At 52.7% G+C, this 21395-nt stretch overlaps 2 protein-coding genes across 5 annotated transcripts in view; one reads left to right on the top strand and one right to left on the bottom strand.

Moving 5' to 3' along the window:
* The window catches only part of MKRN2 (makorin ring finger protein 2), a 41425-nt gene extending 25543 nt beyond the window's left edge, over positions 1-15882 (top strand). The window contains exons 5-8 of one of the 2 annotated variants that reach the window (XM_006078921.4): positions 450-664; positions 3138-3248; positions 14589-14733; positions 14883-15882. In XM_006078921.4, coding sequence (XP_006078983.2) covers positions 450-664; positions 3138-3248; positions 14589-14733; positions 14883-15020 — 609 coding nt within the window. In that variant the 3' untranslated portion in view covers positions 15021-15882. Of the gene's footprint in view, positions 1-449; positions 665-3137; positions 3249-4281; positions 6152-14588; positions 14734-14882 lie in introns of those variants that run through there. The other variant, XM_044933815.2, reaches the window with a different exon arrangement.
* Positions 15883-16094: 212 nt separating this feature from the next.
* The window catches only part of RAF1 (Raf-1 proto-oncogene, serine/threonine kinase), a 79139-nt gene continuing 73838 nt past the window's right edge, over positions 16095-21395 (bottom strand). For all 3 annotated transcript variants that reach the window (XM_006078922.4, XM_006078925.4, XM_006078923.4), the window contains 7 exons: positions 21027-21111; positions 20262-20438; positions 19135-19181; positions 17941-18059; positions 17472-17603; positions 17228-17362; positions 16095-17062 (listed from right to left, as the gene is read on the bottom strand). In XM_006078922.4, coding sequence (XP_006078984.2) covers positions 16919-17062; positions 17228-17362; positions 17472-17603; positions 17941-18059; positions 19135-19181; positions 20262-20438; positions 21027-21111 — 839 coding nt within the window. In that variant the 3' untranslated portion in view covers positions 16095-16918. The remainder of the gene's footprint in view (positions 17063-17227; positions 17363-17471; positions 17604-17940; positions 18060-19134; positions 19182-20261; positions 20439-21026; positions 21112-21395) is intronic.

Below are 21395 nucleotides of genomic sequence, written 5' to 3'. Positions count from 1 at the left end.
CGTGCCTGGTACGTGGTGCTGCACCGGGACGCGTTCACCTGCCTCCTGAGTGCAGGGGTGCGTCTGGTGGCTGCTGCTCCTGGGAGGAAGTGATGCTGACGATCTCCGACCCCGGCCTGTCAGCCCGATGTTTTAGGTTAAGAATTGTTCACTGTGTCTGGTGTTGGTGTGGGGAAGGGCAGTGCCCAAGGGGCCAGGACACCAGGGTCCCAGTCCTGGCAACCTCCGTGACCCCACGTTGGCCCTGCAGCCTTCTCGGGCCTCAGATCTCGGGTTTAAATTGGAGGCGACCCAGGAGCGGTGCTGGAGGGCAGAGGGCTGAGCCAGTGGTGGCCTGAGAGCGTGCTGTCCCGCACGCAGGCCCTGCTCGGCAGCCTTGGTCCCTGGCCCGAGCTGGCCGCGTGGGCCCAGCTGCTCCCGGACCTCAGGCTCCCCCTTCCGTGCGTCAGGTCTGCATGTCAGCGTTCGAGCACGAGATGGAGAAGGCCTTCGCCCTCCAGGCGAGCCAGGACAAGGTGTGCAGCATCTGCATGGAGGTGGTCCTGGAGAAGGCGTCGGCCTCGGAGCGCAGGTTCGGGATCCTGTCCAGCTGCAGCCACACGTACTGCCTGTCCTGCATCCGCCAGTGGCGCTGCGCCAAGCAGTTCGAGAACCCCATCATCAAGTAAGTGCGGCTGGGGTCTGAGCTGTAGGCGCTAGGAGGAGGTTCGACCCAGGACCTTCTTCCGTCCGCTCTGAAGCCTTCCCTCATCTTCCAGGCTGCAGGGCCTTGAGCAAGTGGCAGAGCCCCCCGACCCCAGATGCCTTCTCCTTTTAAATGTGGGTGTCAGTTCCTGCAGGCATCTGCGGTGTCGGGGGGACCTCAGCAGGTACCCCTGTGCAAGAAGGCCCCCTGGACTCTGGTGCTCACATAACTGGTGGTCCGCCCATAGGACAGTTGCCTGTTTTTATCTTCATCTGTCAAATAGGGTTCCCTTGAGGCCTAAATGAAGTAGCGCATGTAGCACATGTCACGCGGCATCTGACACTGGAAGTGTCCTCTGAGCTGGCACAGGGCTTTGTCCCAGCCCTACTGAGTGAGAACTCACGTCAGAACATGGGAGTCTTCAGCTCCTCAGCGGGAGGCAGCAGAGCTCGCCCACAGGGAGAAGCCACCACGTGTTGGGCAGTGCGAGAGACTCCCATTCGTCACGTCGTCATTCTCTCAGTGACCCCGTGATCATCACCCTTGCTTTGTGTTGGGAAACTCGCACGGTGACTCATGGTGAGGTCAGGTGACCGGCCTAAAGTCACACATTGTGTGGTGAGATGACAGCTTTACTGAGATGAAATGCACAGCTCAGAGGACTTTTATTATCTTCAGAGTAGTGCAGCTCCCAGTGTAGGCTAATTTTAGAACGTTTTCATCATCTTAACAACTCTGCTTTGAGTCACTGCCTGTTCCCTCCTTCCAGCCCCTGGTGACTGCTTTGCTGCTGTTCAGTCCAGCTCTCTGCGACCCCATGACTGCAGCACGCCAGGCCTCCCTGCCCTTCACCATCTCACAGAACTTGGTCGCACTCATGTCCGTTGACTCGGTGATGCCATCCAACCATCTCGTCTTCTGTTGTCCCCTTCTCCTGCCTTCAGTCTTTCCCAGCATCAGGGTCTTTTCCAATGAGTCCATTCATCAGGTGGTCAAAGTATTGGAGCATCAGCTTCCACATCAGTCCTTCCAATGAATATTCAAGGTTGATTTCAATCAGTAAATCAGTATTTCTCGGAATTTGCCTGTTCTGGATACATGAAGTGGAATCCTACAATAAGCAGGCCTTTCTGTCTGGCTTCTCAACTCAGCATGTTTTCAGAGTTCACCTCTGTTGTAACATGCGTCAACAACATACAGTTCGCTTTTAGTGACCGAGTGCCATTCCATCCTGTGTCTAGGCTGCGTTTTGTTGGTGTGTCACCAGTCGAGCGTCCGGGTTGTGTTCAGCTTTGGGCTGTTACAGCCAGAGTGCTTGTGAATATTTGTGTATTTGTTTGCCTGCCTGTTTTCAATACTTCTGGGTATACACTTAGGAGCGCAGTTGCTGAGCATATGGAAACGCTGTGTCTAACATTCTGAGAACCTGCCAGACTGCTATCCAAAGTGGCTGAACCAGGGACGCCCCTGGTGGTCCAGTGGTGAACAGCCCACTTTGCAGTGCAAGGGCCGTGGGCTCAGCCGCTCATCAGGGAGCTGAGGTCCCATACGCCTTGGGGCAGCCGCGCCGGCACCTGCAGCTCCCGGCCTGCACGCCGCTGGGGTCCGTGCAGCGCACCGAAGACCAGCACCGCCAGATAAAGAAAGCCCAAAGCGCTTATCTGTTAAAAAAAAATGGGCGAACCATTCTACATCCCCAGGGCTTCCCTGATAGCTCAGCTGGTAAAGAATCGCCTGCAATGCAGGAGACCCTGGTTCAATCCCGGGGTCGGGAAGATCCGCTGGAAAAGAGGCTACCCACCCCAGTGTTCTTGGGCTTCCCTTGTGGTTCAGCTGGTAAAGAATCGCCTGCAATGCAGGGGACCTGGGTTCAATCCCTGGGTTGGGACGATGCTCTGGAGAAGGGAAAGGCTACCCAGTCCAGTATTCTGGCCTCAAGAATTCCATGGACTGTATAGTCCACAGGGTCACATAGAGTTGGACACAACTGAGTGACTTTCACTTTAACTTTTCTCTTTCAGCAACGTAGGAGGATTCCAGTTTCTCCACATTCTTGCCAACAGTTATTTTGAAATTGTCTTGATTTCTGATGTTAGCCATCATAGTGAGTGTGAAGTGATTCCTTAGCATGGTTTTAATTTGCATTTCCCCCATATCTAATGAATGGTATTCAACATCGTTTTCTGTGTTTGTTGGCCATTGTGGAGAAACGCCTACTCAAATGCGTTCCCCATTTTAAAAATAGGTTGTCTTTTTACTGTTGAACATGTTTTAACTGTAAATTAGGCTTAGAGAATTGTGTTTGTACCTTTTAGAATTCAGGGGTGAGAGGCACCAGCTGGTCACACACTTGAGCACGGGGTCTGATGGGGAGTGGGCGTGGGGTCTAGTGGGGAGTGGGCACGGGGTTTGTGGCTGAATCTCTCCCTTCCTGACCTGCTTCTCGTTGCAGGTCTTGTCCAGAATGCCGCGTGATATCAGAGTTTGTAATTCCAAGTGTGTACTGGGTAGAAGATCAGAACAAAAAGAACGAGCTGATTGAAGCTTTCAAACAGGGAATGGGGTAAGTGCCGTGAGCTCGCGCGTGGTCTGGTGCCGGCCCGGCTCGTCCCGTCGTGCGGCGTGCAGGGCCTCCGCCGTGGGGGCCTGAGGCCGCTCGGCGTCTGCTCTCTCTCGGGCGGGGGCCGGGCTCTGGGGGCGTGGAGATGAGTGTGGCCGGGGTGAAGTGGGCTTGCCTTTCAGTTCTTAAGCTGAGCAGTATGCCCCTGAAATCCTGCTTGTAATGCTGAGGTAGGCCCGTCTTGCCTGATCGTTGATTCAGCAAATGACAGTGAGGGTCTGAATGACAGACTCTTTCTAGTTGCTGGGGATACGGCTTCAAACAGATGATAGACATCCCAGCCCGCGCACCATTCACACTCCACTGAATGAAGTGAACAAGTGAGATAAACAGGATGTTAGCCAGTGGGACGAAGGAGAGGAACAAGCCTGGGAATGGGGACAGGAAGGGAGGGGTTGCGGTGTCCGTGGTGGAGCCTGGAGCACCTCGGCAAAGGAAGCAGAGGCCTCAAGGAGGGGAGGCAGTGGCCGTGTCCACGTGGCTGAGGAGGCCTCCGAGGGAGGGGTGGCCCCTGCAGAGAGGCCTGCAGCCGGAGCGCGTCTGCCGTGCGGGCTGAGAAGGGAGGGCGGGCCGCATCGCGTGGGGCTGGGGGCACTGGGGAGACCCCGCTTTTATTCTGGCTGAGGTGGGCAGCCGTCATAGGCTTTTGACCAGAGGAGTGACGTGACCTGTGACTGAACCACTGCAAATAAAGAGGAGACAGAGGGGAAGCAGGGAGACCAGTCGGCCTGTTACAACAAGCCAGGCGAGATACAGCAGGTGGGGGCAGTGACGGGAGGCGTGGAGGTTTCTGGAACAGACCTGGATTCTCCGTCTGTGCAGGAGAATCAGGATGAATTTGCTGGGGCCCTGAATGTGGTGAGGGCTGAGAAGCCGGATTTCACTCTCACTTCAGTGTTGCCACTCTCCGTTTGCTTGGCTGCGCGTCTGTCTTTGTTGGCCAGTTTCTTTATCAGTTTTCGTCAAATCTCTTGAGGGCTCAGCACTGGAAAAGAGGAGGCAACACGGCACCGCTGAGTGACCGGCCACTGACAGGCGTGAGAAGAGCTCCGGATGGTCGGTCCTGCCCGCGCTCGTGCGCTGTTTGTGTGGTGTCTGGTCTGGACTGAAGGGCTGGCTGTGCTTCCTGCGAGCTGTGTCGCGAGGATGGAATCTGATCTGTGTTGCGGGGGCACCGGTGACGGTTAGCAGAACCCTGGGCTTTGTTTCCCGTGGCTGCTGGAACACGACCCAAACTGGGGGGCTAGAAACAGCGGACGCTGGCGCCCCACGGCTTGCAGGCTGGGAGCCCAAAACCAGGTGTGGGCAGGCATGGCTACCCGGGGGCTCCAGGCCCCTCCCGGCTTCGGGGGGCAGCACCCCTCCGCCTCCACCTTCTCCCCTGCTTCTGTCCCTTCTGGCCCCTGTGAGGCTCTCCTGTGAGACCCTCGCATTAACCCAGGACGAGCCCCTCTCGACATCTCTCGCTGCGTCAGCAGACGTGGTTTCTCCAGAGGAGGGCCCTGTCCCCGGAACCAGGGGCTGGGATGTGCCCACGGTGCATCTCCCTGTACGTGGTTTCTCAGCCTGTTTCGGAGGCTGTCACGAAATGGCACAGACCAGGGGACGTGAACGCCACAGGCGTGCTTACTGTTGCAGTTCTGGAGGCCGGGAAGTCCGAGATAGCGTGCCGGCACCGTCAGGTTCCGGGGAGGGCCCCTGCAGGAGCGCTGCTCCCCTTCCCGAGGGCCCACCTCCCGGCTCCATCACCTGTCTGCTGCCCCCGTCCCGCTGGGCCTGAGGGTTGCCGGGAACTCACACAGACTCAGACCGTGACCCGTGATGCTGAAACGCACACATACCAAAGCCAGCAGAGCAGGCTGCCTGCTGAAGCGCTGATCTCCTCCTCTGCTGAAGGACACCGCTCCTGTTTACAACTGAGCTATTTTGAATATTTTTTTTAGAATTCCATTTTAACTGACATCTTTTAGCTTCTCTTTTTTCTTAACTGTTTTTTTTACTTGGGATTACAATGTATTCCTAATTTTTCAGGCAGTTAATACTCCTATTGCCATACATGAAATGCAGTTACCTCCCTATTAGCATCTTTGTGGTACAGGTGTAATACATATGCATTATATTTACATACATAAGACTAACAAAGTGGTGGTCCAGTTTTAGAACTCGGCTTGACTGAGGTATAATCGACACTGCAGCTTGTTCAGTCACTGAGTTGTCTCCGGCTCTTCGCAACCCCATGTACTGCAGCCAGGCAGGCTTCCAGCTGTCACCGCCTGAAGCGTGCTCAAGTTCACGTCCACTGAGTCGGTGATGCCATCCAACCACCTCATCCTCTCTCGTCCCCTTCTCCTGCCTTCAGTCTTTCCCAGCATCAGGGTCTTTTCCAGTGGGTCAGTTCTTCATATCAGGTGGCCAAATCATTGGGGGTTCAGCTTCAGCGTCAGTCCTTCCCATGAATGTGGAAACAGTGATCTCTTTTAGGACTGGCTGGTAGGATCTCTTTGCTGTCCCAGGGACCCTCGAGAGTCTTCTCCAGCACAATTAGAAAGCACCAGCTCTTTGGCGCTGGGCCTTCTTTATGGTCCAACTCCCACATCTGTCCGTGCCTACGGGAAGAAATCACAGCTTTGAGTATACAGACCTTTGTTGGCAAAGTGATGTCTCTGCTTTTTAATAGGCTGTCTATCTAGGTTTGTTATAGTTTTTCTGTCAAGGAGCAAGTGTCTTTTAATTTCTTGATTACAGTCACAATCTGGAGTGATTTTTGGAGAGAGGAAAATAAAGTCTGTCACAATTTCCATTTTTTCCCCATCTATTTGCCCTGAGGTAATGGGACTGGAAGACATGATCTTAGTTTTTTGATGTTGAGTTTTAAGCCAGTTTTTCCACTCTCCTCTTTCTACCCTCATCAAGAGACTCTTTAGTTCCTCTTCACTTTCTGCCATTAGGGTGGTATCATCTGCATAATATCAAGTTATTGATATTTCTGCCGACAACCTGGGTTCCAGCTTGTGATTCATCCAGGCTGGCATTTTTCACGATGTATTCTGCATGTAAGTTAAATAAGCAGGGTGACAATATACAGCCTTGACATTCTCCTTGCCCAATCTGGAACCAGTCTGTTGTTCAATGTCCAGTTCTAGCTGTTCCTTTTTGACCTGCATACAGATTTCTCAAGAGGCAGGTCAGGTGGTCTGGTATTGCCATCTCTTTCAGAATTTTCCACAGTTTGTAGTGATCTCCACAGTAGAAAACTTTAGGGTAGTCAATGAAGCAGAAGTAGATGGCTTTCTGGAATTCTTTTGTTTTTTTCTACTATCCAACAGATGTTGGCAATTTGATCTCTGGTTCCTCTGCCTTTTCTAAAACCAGCTTGAACATCTGGAAGTTCACGGTTTGCGTATTGCTGAAGTCTTGCTTGGAGAATTTAGAGCGTTAACTTAGTAGCCTGTGAGGTGAGTGCAATTGTGCGGTAGTTTGAGCATTCTTTGGCATTGCCTTTCTTTGGGATTGGAATGAGAACTGACCTTTTCCAGTCCTGTGGCCACTGCTGAGTTTTCCAAATTTGCTGGCATATGGAGTGCAGCACTTTCACAGCATCATCTTTTAGGGTTTGAAATAGCTCAACTGGAATTCCATCACCTCCACTAGCTTTGTTCTTAATGATGCTTCCTAAGTCCTACCTGACTTCACATTCCAGGATGTCTGGCTATAGGTGAGTTACCCCACCATCGTGGTTATCCGGGTCATTAAGACCTTTTTTGTACAGGTCTTCTGTATATTCTTATCCCTTCTTCTTAATATCTTCTGCTTCTGTTAGGTGCATACCATCTGTCCTTTATTGAGCCCATCTTTGCATGAAATGGTCCCTTGGTATCTCCGGTTTCCTTGAAGAGCCCTCCAGTCTTTCCCATTCTGTTGTTTTCCTCTATTTCTTTGCACTGATCACTGAGGAAGGCTTTCTTACCTCTCCTTACTATTCGTTGAAACTCTGCATTCAGATGGGTATATCTTTCCTTTTCTCCTTTGCCTTTAGCTTCTCTCCTTTTCTCGGCTATTTGTAAGGCTTACTTAGACAACAATTTTGCCTTCTGCATTTCTTTTTCTTGGGGATGGTCTTGATCACTGCCTCCTGTACAGTGTCACAAATCTCCATCCATAGTTCTTCAGGCACTCTATCAGGTCTAAATCCCTTGAATCTATTTCTCACTTCTACTGTATAATTGTAAGGGATTTGATTTAGGTCATACCTGAACGGTCTAGTGGTTATCCCTACTTTCTTCAGTTAAAGTCTGAATTTGGCAATAAGGAGTCCATGATCTGAGCCACAGCCAGCTCCCAGTCTTGTTTTTGCTGACTGTAGAGAGCTTCTCCATCTTTGGCTGCAAAGAATACAGTCAGTCTGGTTTCCGTGTTGACCGTGGTGACGTCCGTGGGGAGTCTGCCGTCTGCAGAGCGGTTTCCACGGTGGCACTGCGGTGTCCTCAGTCACAGTCACTGTCTTACATGAAATACGTGCTCATCTTACAGGTGAGGGTTTGTAACCTTTCACCAGCTTCCCCTGTTTTTCAGCACTGTGTTCCTGGCTACCATGTTTCTACTCCGTTGCTGTTTGTGTAACTCGTGCTGAGAAGCCCAGGTGTGCGTGAGGTCCTGCAGTGTCTTCCCTGCCTGTCTTCACTTAGCATGAAGCCCTCCAGGACAGTCCAGGCCGTCACAAGTGCCAGGGTTTCCTTGTCTCCTGGAACGGGTCTTTTGGGGTTTCCCTGGTGGGTCAGGGGGTTCCCAGGTGGCACTATTAGTAAAAATCACACCTGCCAATATAGGAGATACAAGAGACGCAGGTTCGATCCCTGGGTGGGGAAGATCCCCTGGAGGAGGGCATGGCAACCCACTCCAGTATTCTTGCCTGGAGAATCCCACGGACAGAGGAGCCTGGCAGGCAGGAGTCCTACGACCGAAGATTCTCACATGGCTGAGGCAACTGAGCATGCGTGCACAAAATGCTGAGTGGTAAAAAACCCACCTGCCAGTGCAGCAAACACCACTTCAGTCCAGGGATCTGGAGAAGGAAATGGAAACCCACTCAAATCTTCTTGCATACCAAATTCCATGCACAGAGAAGGCAGGCGGGCCACGACGCATGTGGTCACAAAGACTGAAGACAAAACATAGGGACTGGGCTCGAAGACAGGTGGCATTTACAGTCCCCAGATCTGTGTAAAGGGCCCGAACGCACCATATTTTAAGTGTTGGTACAGACATTGACACAAGCCGGCAGCATTCCCACGTTTTCTGTTCTGGTTGCTAGGGCAGTGAGAAACTAGAGAAGGTCCGGGTGCTGGGTGCTAGGAGAGAGTGGGGTGTGCCAGAGGACTCAGCCAAGGACTTGCGTCTCCTTCCTGCCTCCCCTTTAGCCTCACGCCCCAGCAGGCAGAGCTCAACCGCTGGGAAACAGCTGGGCTGAGGGTGCTGTCCCGGTAAGGAGGGGCTCCTTGTGGAGAGTGGGAAGTCCGGCACCAGGACACTGGTAGACGCGGTGCCTTTTTGGAGCCCTTGCCTACCGGAGGGTGCGCCAACCTGGGGTCTGCCCGGCTTGCTTGAGCCGTCAGTGGGCCCTCCTGGCTCTGCAGCGTGGTTCCCGCCTTACGGGGCAGACCATGCAGGGCCCAGTCTCCTCCTGCCCGGCTCCTGCAGCTCCCTGGAGGTTCTGCGTTGGGACCCAGGACCGCCCAGGCTTCAGGGCTAGGACACTGCCCGGGGGCCAGAGACCTCAGGGGAACGCCGTTGGCCTTGCTTTTACCTTCAGTTTGTGTTTTCCTTTGGAATAGGCTTCCTCTTCTGTGCTGTGTTTCTCCTGGGTGTCCAGCCACTTGATTCACTTATATATACACACATATATATGTTTGTATATATGCACATACATACATATTTTGTTTCACTTTGTGCCTTAGTTTATTAGAGTGGGGTCTGGACTCGTCTGTGCTGAGCACCAGGCCTCTCTGGACCATCTGCTCATGCCAATCAGATCTGAGCACCAGGGCTCTCTGGGCCGTCTGCTCTGCATGCATGTGCTCATGCCACTCAGATCCGAGCACCAGCCTCTCTGGGCCGTCTGCTCTGCACGCGTGTGCTCATGCCAGTCAGACCCCCCATTTAACAACCAGCATCTTGTTTTCTCGGGCGGCTGTCAGGCTGTGCTGTGGGCCTGCCAGTCGGTTTTTGCTTTTGACATGGGTTCAGTTGTCTCGTGTGGTAGATCCCACCTCCAGCTAATAGCATATACATTTTTTGGAACGCCTGCGTCTAAGGTCTTCACTCTGTATGCCAAGTCCGAGGCTATCCAGGTTGTTGGCATCACTTCACTCCTTCTCTGTGGCTGAGTAATAACCAGTCCATTCTGTAAAGTTCCCCGTCTTCCGAACCCTCTCATCTGTTGATGGGTGCCTTGTGCCGTGCCCGTTGCTGGTGACGGAGCACTGAAGGTGGGGGCCTGGCGCGTTTGGAATTGTGGCGTGCCTTCGCCTGTAGGCCCAGGTTTGTCATGGCCGGATCACCTGGTGTGTGTATATTTAGCTCTTTTAGAAAACTCTGGCCCCTTGTCGATGGGGCCTCCTACAAACATACCTTCCCAGAGACAGCCCAGGAGGAGTCCTTTTGCTCTCTGCCCTGTGCTAGGTACTGTTTGTAGAGATTTGAGGATGACCACTGTCAGTGAGGAGTGATAGACACCTCATTGTGATGTTTATTTAGCCCTGTCTAATAATCAGCGAGGTGGCATCCTTTCCACGTGCTTGAAAAGGGGTGGGGGGGACTGTTCTTTGTGAAATGAATGTCTTGAATTTGCTTCTTGAGGCACTTGTGTTTTCAGCTGTTCTTGATGACCTATCCCAGACATTGCTGTGTGGCAGGTGCCACTCTTGGCCCGTCTGGCCTTGTGACTTAGAAGGGCCCGTGAGCCGGGATGTCACGGCGTGTGCCAGGGAGCGCGCACAGGGCGGCAGCACGCCTGCATTTTGGGCGCTGGCGGGAGCTGTGCCAGAGGACAGCGCGGGGTGCTGTCTCGTTCCTGCTTCCCCTCACCGTTCACAAAACTGGGGTGTGTGCACCAGGTCTTTCTGGGGATCTGGGTATGCTAGTCTATCTTTGTATATTATCTAGTGCACGCTCATCTGTCGTGGCAGGGAGGGATCACTCTGGAAAGAGGACGAAAACCCACCACCAGGACCCTTGCCGACCGGAGGACTTTTCAGAACTCCTTACAGCCCACAGGGTGCTCTGAGCTTCGGGTTCACTCGGCTGGCTTGAGCTGTAGGCGTGGCCCTCCTGGGTCTGTGGTCTGACCCCATCCTGAATGACCGAGGGTGTTGAAGAATTAGTAAAAGGTGACTCAGGACTGTCTGTGTTCTGTTTCCCTCTAGGTCCCTAGGATATTCTTCTCCAGGACCTAATGGGAGCCCTGTGTGGGAAAGCTAATGTCCTTGAGGTGTTTTCTGAGACATCTTTATTGAAAAACATAGTTGGTTACATTCAAGCTACCAGTTTTATGATAATCACTGAACTGTCTTTAGTCTGTGAGACGTGCTTCTTTGAAGTGTCACTGTATTTTATACAATGTTTTCTTCTCAAAAGTTTTCCCTGTCTTTTCCATCTTTCTTTCTCAGTATGTTAAATATTGGTCTTCCCTTACCTCAGTTGGTATACAACCCACCTGCAGTGCAGGAGACCCAGGCTCCGATCCCTGGGTCGGGAAGATCCCCTGGAGAAGAAATGGCGACCCACACCAATATTCTTGCCTGGAGAATCCCTGGACAGAGGAGCCCGGCAGGCTACAGTCCATGAGGTTGCAAGAGTAAAGACGCATTTAGCAACTAAACCAGCCAACCAATACATACTTTAGGATCTTATTGCTGCTGCTAAGTCGCTTCAGTCGTGTCCGACTCTGTGCGACCCTATAGACGGCAGCCCACCAGCCTCCCTTGTCCCTGGGATTCTCCAGCCAAGAACACTGGAGTGGGTTACCATTTCCTTCTCCAATGCACGAAAGTGAAAAGGGAAGGTGAAATCGCTCAGTCATGTCCGATTCTTAGCGACCCCATGGACTGCAGCCCACCAGGCCCCTCCATCCATGGGATTTTCCAGGCAAGAGTACTGGAGTGGGGTGCCATTGCCTTCTCTGTTAGGATCTTACTAGCATTATTTTAATCAACTAATTAAGTGGAGTTGCCCAGTGTACCTAATAGGTCTTTAACATAGTAAGAGAAAACAGTAAAGTAATATCCAGTTATCTTACATTAAAAATATGTAATTGCTAATGCAAAGCAAAATATGAAGAATGAGTATTTAACTTTCTCCAACAGAAATAAGGGGCCGTTGTGTTCACATGTCTAGAACGTGTGAAGGAATTTATGGAAATGGGAAGCTTTTGATAGTATGGACAGTGTAAGCCTATATTATCCCAAAGTGCTTAACTTCCATTTTAAAGGTAAGAAGACAGAACTATCTGCTGGACACTTGATGACACGGCAGACAGTGCTCTAAGGGCGTTTATGTGTGGGATATTACTTACTTAACCAAGTAAGGTACTTTTCTGCTCGCAAATAAGCCTCCTGAAGTTCAGAGGAACACTGGCAGTATCAAGAGGTAGGCAGACTTGTAATAGAAGCCAGGCATTTGGATAATTTACAAACTTATCATAGTGAAATGATATTCAGCTAATCATATCATATTCAAACCAATGGAAGGCCATGGTGCAAATAACTCTAATAGGTAGTCTGAAATTTTTTACCTGGCTTTTTAGCACATAAAGCATATGTTTTGTTTGCATTAGCATCAGTTTTAGAATATTTTTCAGCATACACTAAACAGCTTCCAGTGTCTGACCTCAGAATTACTGCAGGAGATCAGCGTGCTCTTATTAAGTCAGTAAGAACTCACACCATTATCTGTTAGATCTTATCCTCAGAGACCGTATAATTCGGCTTAGGGAAATCTATAAAACGGAAAATAATCTCAGACCATCTTCCAATTAAGGGCTAAATATTGTGATACAGACCAAAAACGCTAGAGGGTTTTATTGTCACATGTAAGCATTACTGTTAGGAACTGATAGAATACATTTTGACCATTGTTTCATCACATATTTTTTTCTGCAGGTGATAAACTTTTTTATATTGCCCACTCAGTTTTTCTCCCCCCCCCTCCCCCACAATCTTTTCCTCTCTCTCTTCATCTTCTTGAACACCTTTAAGAAGCTGCTTTGAAATCCTTGTCATCTTGAAGTTAACCTCTGGCGACTTTTTTCGTTAAGAATGGGTCACCTTTCACTGATTCTTATGTTGTATGTTTTGTATTGTTAGCACCCAGGATGGTGGGGAATGACAAAGAGCCAATGACAGGTCTTTCCTCACTTCCAGTAGTGGATTTCCACCAACTTTGTCTTTAGGTTCTTCAGGCCACAAAGACATGGCTTTTCCACTGGAGTTTCAGCTCCCTTGCCAAGGTATTTGACTGGGGCCTGCTCTAGGTTGAGCACTATTACTTCTTAAAAAGGTAACTCAACCTCTTACCATTCCATTCTTCCAGGTGTGTATAATCCCTTGAAAAACCCTGCTTTTGTTCATTCTTCATAAAAGAAACACAGATACGATTAGAAGACCTGAAGGCACTAGTTTATCTGCAGAAATGGTACTAAGAGCAAAACTAGCTCCTTTAAATCACTGAAGGCTTGAGATTGTATCGTTTTTTTTAACCTCCTGTGTGTCCACCAGAGGGCAGGAGCAGCAAGGCAGGCGGGTCCGCCTGCAGAAAGCTCCGCTGCAGCCGCCTGAAAACATCCCAGTACAGCCGTTGGGCTTCCTGGCCTTGCTTTCTGTGGATGAGTGTTTCTGTGCATTGCAGATTTTACTGAGCTGTGGGCCCAGCCCCTTCAAGGTAAATGCCAGTGTGGGAGAGCTGGTAAGAAATTGCACAGCAAGTTATGCAAGGACAGTTACACGGTTTTATGGTGGCCCAGTCCTCATGGCACCTGACAGCATCCGGAGAGCAGGATGGGGCGGAGGCCTCGAACCCGGACGCGTGAGCAGCCTGTGTTGGGCTTGTGGGGGCAGGTGGAATGACAGGGGAGCAGATTTTGTTTGGGGAGCAGTCCCTCAGGTTAGAGGAAACGTGGGAAGATGTGGCATTTACAGTAACACAGACACAAGTCCTGAAGGGCCTCAGCCTGACCGGGGTCTCCAGGAAGAGGGTGACAGGGAACTCTGCTCACGGTCCTGTCCCCACTGGCCCCCAGGTTCTGCCCCCCTCACACAGCACACCAGGAGCCGCCCCAGAGGGGCGCTCCAAATGCTTTGGCAGTGTGCGAACCAAGAGGAGGGTCGCCTGGGGAGGTGCTCTGTAGACTTGGTGGCCAGATAAGGCTGGGAAAAGTCATTTTGGGGTGGGGACTAGTCAAACATGACACGTTTTAAAAAGCCAGTGTCCCAGAGACCCTGGTAAGAACCCCCGGCTTGGGCAGTTCTTTGAGGACCTGTTCAGAAGCTTGGGAACGGGACCAAGGCCCCTGTGTGTGGGTCAGACCTGTGGGAGGACAGCTGTGGGGAGCTGGGCTCCGGCTGGCCTCAACCTTCTACATCTTGTCAGCTGGGGTCGGGCTTCATCTCTCCACCTTCTCCAGACACCTTCCGGCTTCTAGGGCATCTCTTCAGCTTGGGATAACTTTGGCCCACAGATTTCATTTCAGCAAGGAATGTGGATTGTCTGTCTGGTTTTGAGTTTCAGGAGCAGGGATTTTTAACAGAGATCTGTAGCTAGAAGATGCAGATGGGGAAAGTTTAACTTTCCGACTACGTTTTGTAGGCACACATGGTCTGAGCAGGGGGTCTGTGGCCCAGAGTGAAGAAGCCCTGCTCTGGAGGGTGGGACCAAGGGAAATCGGAATGAGACCCGTAAGGCAGCGGCCGAGGTCCAGGCTCCTGTGCTCACCTTGACGTGACTGCTGGCCAGGACGGGGAGCTTGCCGGGGTGGGGCCAGTGCTGGGACCCTGGGCTGAGGCGAGTCACCCGGCTTCGGGATCTTGGCCGCACGGGGCTCCCCGTGTGTGTGAGCCTCCGCAGGAGGCTGTGCAGCATGGTGCACCACCGTCCAGCGTGGAGATCGGCTTCCAGCGCCTCTGAGCCTCCCCGTCAGTGCTTCGGACGGGAGGCTGACCCCGCTCCAGCAGGAATGGCGGAGGAGTGGTTCATCTGCACCCAGGTTTTGACATATCCTCTTCTGCTTTTCAGGAAAAAAGCTTGTAAATACTTTGAGCAAGGCAAAGGGACCTGTCCATTTGGAAGCAAATGCCTTTACCGTCATGCTTACCCTGACGGGCGGCTGGCAGAGCCTGAGAAACCGCGGAAACAGCTCAGCTCCGAAGGCACCGTGCGGGTAAGGACTTTGCCCACCTGTGGGCATCGTGGGGCCACTCCTGGCCTCTTCCGGGGCATTGGCCACGGGGATGCCAATGGAGTCTCAGCGACTCCGCTTTCGCGTTGCCGTTAGCAGTAACCAAGCATGTCTGCTGGCTGTCTTTGCAGTTCCTGAACTCCGTGCGGCTCTGGGATTTCATCGAAAACCGAGAGAGCCGGCACGCCCCCAGCACTGATGACGTGGACGTGACGGAGCTCGGGGACCTCTTCATGCACCTGTCCGGGGTGGAGCCGTCCGAGACCTGAAGAGCGGCCGCGCCCTCCTCGGGGGCTCTGCGGCCCAGCCTCCTGCCGCCGGGCGCGCCAAGCTCCATCCACGGCGGCCCGGGCGGCGGGTGCCGGACTCAGTGGGGCTGTACTCCTCTGGGTCTCAGCCACTCCGTTATTACAGCCGTGGGAAGAGGGAAGGATATAAAGTAACCTAACGTGTAGATGGGGTCCTGCTTCTCTAGCTGCTATTGTAGTCGCCCCCCAGCGTGCAGCTGCCCCCCCAGCAGCAGGTGCTCGGATCCCCAAAGGAGCCTCCCCCTTCCGAGGGCTCCTGGTGTGCGCAAACAGCGTGTGCTCAACACGGGACCAGCACCTTGCTTTTAGAACACGGGGCGCCGCACACCGTACTTCCCTGGCTCACAGCTTGGCTTAGGGCGCTCCAGTGCCCCAGGCAGGGCAGGAGCGTTGCAGCTGGATGCTTCTCTGAGGGGGGCTCCTGAAGCAGCAGGGGGCAGAGCAGATACAGCCCCCCGTTCAGGGTTTGTTTCGGGGTCGCTGGGCAGATGACAACCTTGCGGACGCGCCCCTGGCTCTTACCTGCTGGCTTGTGACCCGAGGGTCCCTGTACCAAGGGCTCCTGTGTCCTCTCTCCTCTGTAAACTGGCTTTGTTTGAGTTGAAGAAGTTTTATACAAATTTAACAGCACCTAAGAACAGTTTCTAGTTCTGACCCAGCAGTGGTCCTAAGGAAAACTGAATACAAGTCTCTCATCAATTGTGATTTTAAGAGCTTAAAATAGTCAATCCCAGAACTCACTCCAAGCCTGAATTACTTATTTTTATAGACATCTGTAGATACCAGATATTTTATAAACTGTATTAAAAGTATGGGTAAAGGAGTCTCTCTCTGCCTGAGTTTAGACTGCTTTTCTGCATAATTCCTACAGTTAACTCTTTACTGGAGGGTGAACAGAGGCTGGATTCAGTTCACTCCGGCAGAGACTCTGGCCCATTTCCTGCTTCTGGAGTTCTGCTCCGGAAGGCTGAACAAACGGAATTCGATCCTGTGAACTCAGGATTAGTTTTAAGAGGAGGAAACAGCCATTAAACCTACATTTAATTTATTTTATTAAAATAACATAATTGAATAACTGTATTTTGTCAGGCGCAATAAAAACAAAATTAAATCCAAATTATCAAGAAAACCGGTACTCCTGGCTTCCTTGCACACATGATGTGATGCAGAGACAAGGCTGGCCGGGCCCCGCCCCACGGGGTCCGCTCCTGGAAGACGACTCGGCACGCTGAGGACTGCTCCCCGGGCGGGGAGGCCCAGCGCCTCTGGTGGCACCAAGCCCAGCACTGGACCGTCAGGAAAAGGATGTGTCCCCTAGCCAAGTCCCTAGTACCACAGAGGGCTCGCCCAGGCCGCCACAGTCCCGACAGCCCTGGGCCGTCTGGTGCGTTATGTGCAAAGCTACCTGTTTGGCGCCACACCAGCTGTCTGCAGAGAAGGCCTTCTGTGACAGCGACCCTCCTAGGAGCTGGCTTAGTCCATAAATCCCACGTCATGGCTGGTTTGCCTGGCACCTTCATTTCCCCTCTGAGCGTGGTCGTTGCTCCAAAGACACTCCTGCAGCTGACAGCTGGGCCCAGTGTGTGGCCATCAGCAGCCACGGGTGCATCTGGAGGAGGTCGGCTCATGAGCTCGGGGGCCGCCGGGGGAGCAGGACAAACCAGCTGGCGAAGGGCTTCCTCCTCCCGGGGCAGAAAGGGCAGAAAAGGCAACGTGAAGTTAAGGCCCTGTTGAGTGGTGTAGAAGGTCCTTAGCAGCAGCTTCTCGGAAGACCAGCTCTGTCCCCACAGAAAGGGAACAGACGGTGGTGCCTGCTGACCGCCCTTCCTGCCGGCAGCCCGGGCGCAGGCGCGGGGCTGCTAGAAGACAGGCAGCCGAGGGGACGTGGTCAGCGTGCAGGCGTTGATGTCCTCGGTGTGGGCCGCCCGGTGCAGGGAGGGCTCCGAGGCACTCCGGTTGATCTTGGGCAGAGAGTGCTGAAGCAGCTCGATGGAAGACAGGATCTGAAAGAGGCGCCAGGGTGGTCTCGGGGGGTGCGCTGGGTGTCCCTGCAGCAGCTTCCCCTCGGGCCCAAGACAGGCCTTTCCCACCCCACGCACAGCATGTCCAGCCACCTCCGCGTCACTAGACCCGCTCTAACGCGCTAGAGCGCCTGGAGCCAGCCTTACCTGGGGAAAAAGAGGCCTTTCTTCCTTCACTTTCTTCACGCAGTCAGCTACCAGCCTCTTCATGGCTTTGGGGCAGTTCTTGTAGAGCTTGCTGAGGTCTGGGGAGGCGTACCCGCGGCCCACCATGAAGATGATCTGGGGAAGCAGCGGGGGAGGGCGGGCGGTGAGCAGAGCGCCTCTAACCCTGCCGCTCAGGCGGTGGCCCGGGCTTCCCAGAGCCAGCGGGTGGGCGCCGAGGACGCACCTGGTCGCGGTTGTTGATGTGGGAGTAAGGGAGCTCCCCCGTCATGAGCTCATACAGCACGATGCCGTAGGAGTAGACGTCAGACTGGAAGCTGAACGGGTTATTATCCTGCATCCGGATCACCTCTGGGGCCTACGGAACCAAGTGCATCTGTCACTGGGCGCCCCAGCCGTCCAGGAGGCAGGCTGGCTGTCCCGGGGCTGAGCGTGCCTGTCCTGTCCTCAGAAAGCCCTGCGGCCGCTCATCCCCAAGGGCTCCCACGCTCAGGATCCATGAGCTCAGAGCCCGACGTGAACCCAGCACCCCCACCACCCAACTCCACGCTGCGCTGTGTGCCGCCAGCTCCCTCCAGGAACCTGTGTGCCCAGGAGCTGCCGGCACAGGGCATGGCACGGAGGTGCTCTGGGCTCGGCCAGTTCACCCCCGGCCCCCTGGCCCCCCACCCACCAGGGGTGCCGAGCTGCCTCACCATCCACAGGATGGAGCCGGTGGGCTGCTCGACCTGCTGAGAACCACTCCAGCGCGACTTCACCGTGGCCAATCCAAAATCACCGATTTTCACCGTCAGGCCTTCATGGAGAAATATATCTCAATGCTCGTTAAGGACACTAGTTTAGAAGGACGGTCCCGTTCCTCCTGAAAAGCCGCCCTAAGTTCACCCTGGCACCGCCTCTCGGCCTTCTCTGCGCTGGACCTGCGGCACTGCCGAGGGGACCAAACCGAGGGGCCCGGCCAGCCCTGTCCCTCCCGCTACACTCACAGGGAGCCGGGGCTCCCCGCAGCCTGCAGGGCCTCACACCCCAAGACTGTGAGCACAGCCCCGCAGCCTGTAGACACTGTCTCGGCCTGCGCCTCGCCCTCTCATGACCAAGGGAAACACCTCAGTCCTGAGTGCTGTCTGCCTTCAGACATTTCCCAAGAGAACAGGTACCATGGTGACTTCAAAATCAGAACCAAACTTGCCTCTGTCCCGGGTAAAGTAGTCTGGCGGTTTAAGGCCGACGCGTGCGATGCGTGCAATCTGCTGATGCCCAGTAATCCGTACCTCCTTAGAATCTGGTGTCTGCTTTCGTGGTGTGATGTGTTGGCCCCCAAACCCACCACTAACAGGTTATTTCCTGCCTCAGACACATGCCCCAAGTAGGTCACATCCCAAATTCCAACCCAACACAACTGCTGTGCCTCCCACGGGCCAGAAGTAAAGCCTGCTCCTCAGAGAGGCTGGGGGCGGGAGGCAGGCGTGCACTTGTCTACTTCACACCCACAGCACAAGAACCGCCTTGATTCATTCCCCTTCTGCAAAAGCACATTAAAGTCAGAAAAGGGCTGAGTCCAACGGTCGTCTCTAAGGAAACCACTTCTGTACGTTCAAGAAAGACAATTTCAAGTAATACTTTTAAAAATCTTATAACTTTCGACTTGCATCTACTTTCTGACCAGATGTAGTCCACAAACCAGAAATAAACATGAGACAAAAGGCCCATTCCCCCAAGTTAAATTTACTAATAAACAGCACTCTAAATTAGGCCTGTTTCAAGCATAACCAAAACAAGTATCTCAACTTTCGTGGAACTCTTTCCAAAGTCATTTTTGCTGAAGTAAACTTTAAAAGTCTTCTAAATTTAGAACTGAGCAGTCTGATGAAACCACCATCAAAGGATACTATTGGATTTCATGTCTCTGTGGATGATGTTCTTTGCATGCAAATAGCTGTGAAGGGAAAATAAATCTATTAAAACCAGTTTGAGAGACATTGGCAAAAAGCAGCTTCCTTCAAATTATATCAAAGAAGCAAACCACTTGGAAGGCCTGACTCCTAGGTGAGGAGTTATGGGGTTGGCCAAAATGTTAGTTCGGTTATTTGTTTGGTTGCATCTTACAGAAAAGCCTAACTGAACTTTTTGGCCACCCTAGTACGGGTACTGGTCCTGCCCTTGTTCAGTGTGGTCCCCGTTAGGACTCAGACCTGAAAGTGAGGCCACAGCACAAACAGGGAGGGTCGTCTTTTAGCATCAGTTTTATTCAAAAGGTAATTCTGACAACCCAGATGTCCATCAGCTGACAAACAAGTAAAACCGTATCTGTACAGCGGACTGTTCTTCAGCCACAGAAAGGACTGCAGTACAAACACGCTGCAACCTAGATGAACGCCTCAAAAACGTGCCAAGGGAAAGGAGCCAGACACAGAAGACGTCCATCTAACTAATCTTGAAAATGTTCTAAAATTAGATAGTGGTAATGGCTGCACAACTCTGAATATACTGAACAAACAAAAAAAGCCTCAACTCTAGGGGTGAATTTCATCTCTAAAAAATGAGTCACTAGTCATTTCTGAAAACGTATACCATGCAAATTCCATATGAATTTTATAAGCACGACAGGAGATTTTATAAACCACTTCCAAGCACAACTTTAGTTCAGGGAACTTCAAAGGAAAACAAATTATCGGAAAAGTGACATCTGATAAACCCTCAGGTGGATAAACCACACTGGACGGCTACACCTCAGAGGCGTGGTGCCCCCCAGAAGCCGCTGGCCTGCTGTGTTCTGGGGGGTCTGGCTGAACTCTGAGGGCAGCAGCTGGAACCTGAATCTGAGCCCCAAGCAGGTAGACAGCTCAGGCAAAGAACGACTTTCTCATTCTTTCAGTCCACCCCACAGGTTCACTTCCAGCTGCGCAAAAATATCACAGAATCCACTTAACAGACTTAGCATTCCCTAATCTTGGTTTTGATTTAGGGACAAGGTGCACGGACCCCAGACCTCCTACTCGTCAAGCCATCCACTCACTCCATTCCCTGAGCCGTCTGCCGGGCAATGTCAATCAGCTGGAACATCTGGAACTTGGTCTCCTGGACGTGCAGGTGTTTGTAGAGGCTGCTGCCCTCACACCACTGGGTCACTATCGCCAGGTTGTCCTTCGTCATGTACCCCATGAAGAGCAGGATGTTCACGTGCCGGGTTTTGCTGGAGGGGGAGGAACAAAAGGCTCTGCGCTTCTGCAGACAGGGAAGTACATCCTGCCCCCGAGCGCAGCCGGCGTGCCCACACAGCCGCTGCTCTGGGCTAGCAGGGCGGCCACCCGGGGGCCGGCCTGGACGGCAGAAAGGGCATTCCCTCCCAGCAGCACAGACCCACCAAGCTCCCCACAGGGGTCACAGGGACTCCGCATCTGCGGAGCCCATCCATTCAGCCTAGTCCTGATTCTAAACAGGGACTCCATAAAGATTGAAAAGCTGATGGTTTTGAAGTCCAAATTAAGGCCATTTGGCTATAAAGAGTTCTTGGAAATAAATATGAAAATAGAACCTATTTCTCTCTGTGTCAAACCAAAACCCAGCAACAGAATCTGAGCTGTTGAGGTGGTGAGCCCAGAGGCAGAGGTGGTGGAAGGGTGGTGCCATCAGAGCGGCTCTTCTCAAGGCCTAACAAGCTTAGGAGCTGGAAGAAGGTTCCACTCCTTTCCACTGGAAAGGGAGCTCCACAGGAGCACGCCCCCAGAGGCGGGTCCCGCCCACCCCTCCACAGTGCCGCAGAGGCCCGCGCTCCACTCACCGGAGGACAGCCACCTCATTCCTGAAGGCCTGGAACTGCTCTGGGGTGGGGTCAACGACCTTCAGAATCTTGACTGCAACATCTCCTGCAAATGAGTTTACAGTCAGTGCAGCTGAATGATCCTAACTTCATTTCTCATGTACACTCGTCTGAGGAAGAGAGAGTGAATCCCTTATTCAAAAACCACAGCCCTACACAGAACAAATACTATGCCAATTTCTGAGTTATTCAAGTGGCTGAAAAAAAATAGGTTATACTACTCTCCTTAAAATTCTGCCCCACAGGCCTTGAACCAGCTTGCTTTCAGCTGTTCCTGTCAAGCCTGGCGTCCCTGGTGGTGAGGTGACGGTCACAACCTGGGCCCGTGAG

The sequence above is a fragment of the Bubalus bubalis genome, chromosome 21 (genome assembly GCF_019923935.1).
Source record: "Bubalus bubalis isolate 160015118507 breed Murrah chromosome 21, NDDB_SH_1, whole genome shotgun sequence".
Taxonomy (NCBI): domain Eukaryota; kingdom Metazoa; phylum Chordata; class Mammalia; order Artiodactyla; family Bovidae; genus Bubalus; species Bubalus bubalis.
The sequence above is the reverse complement of the archived record's forward strand: the minus strand, read 5'-3'. Positions and strand labels throughout refer to the sequence as shown.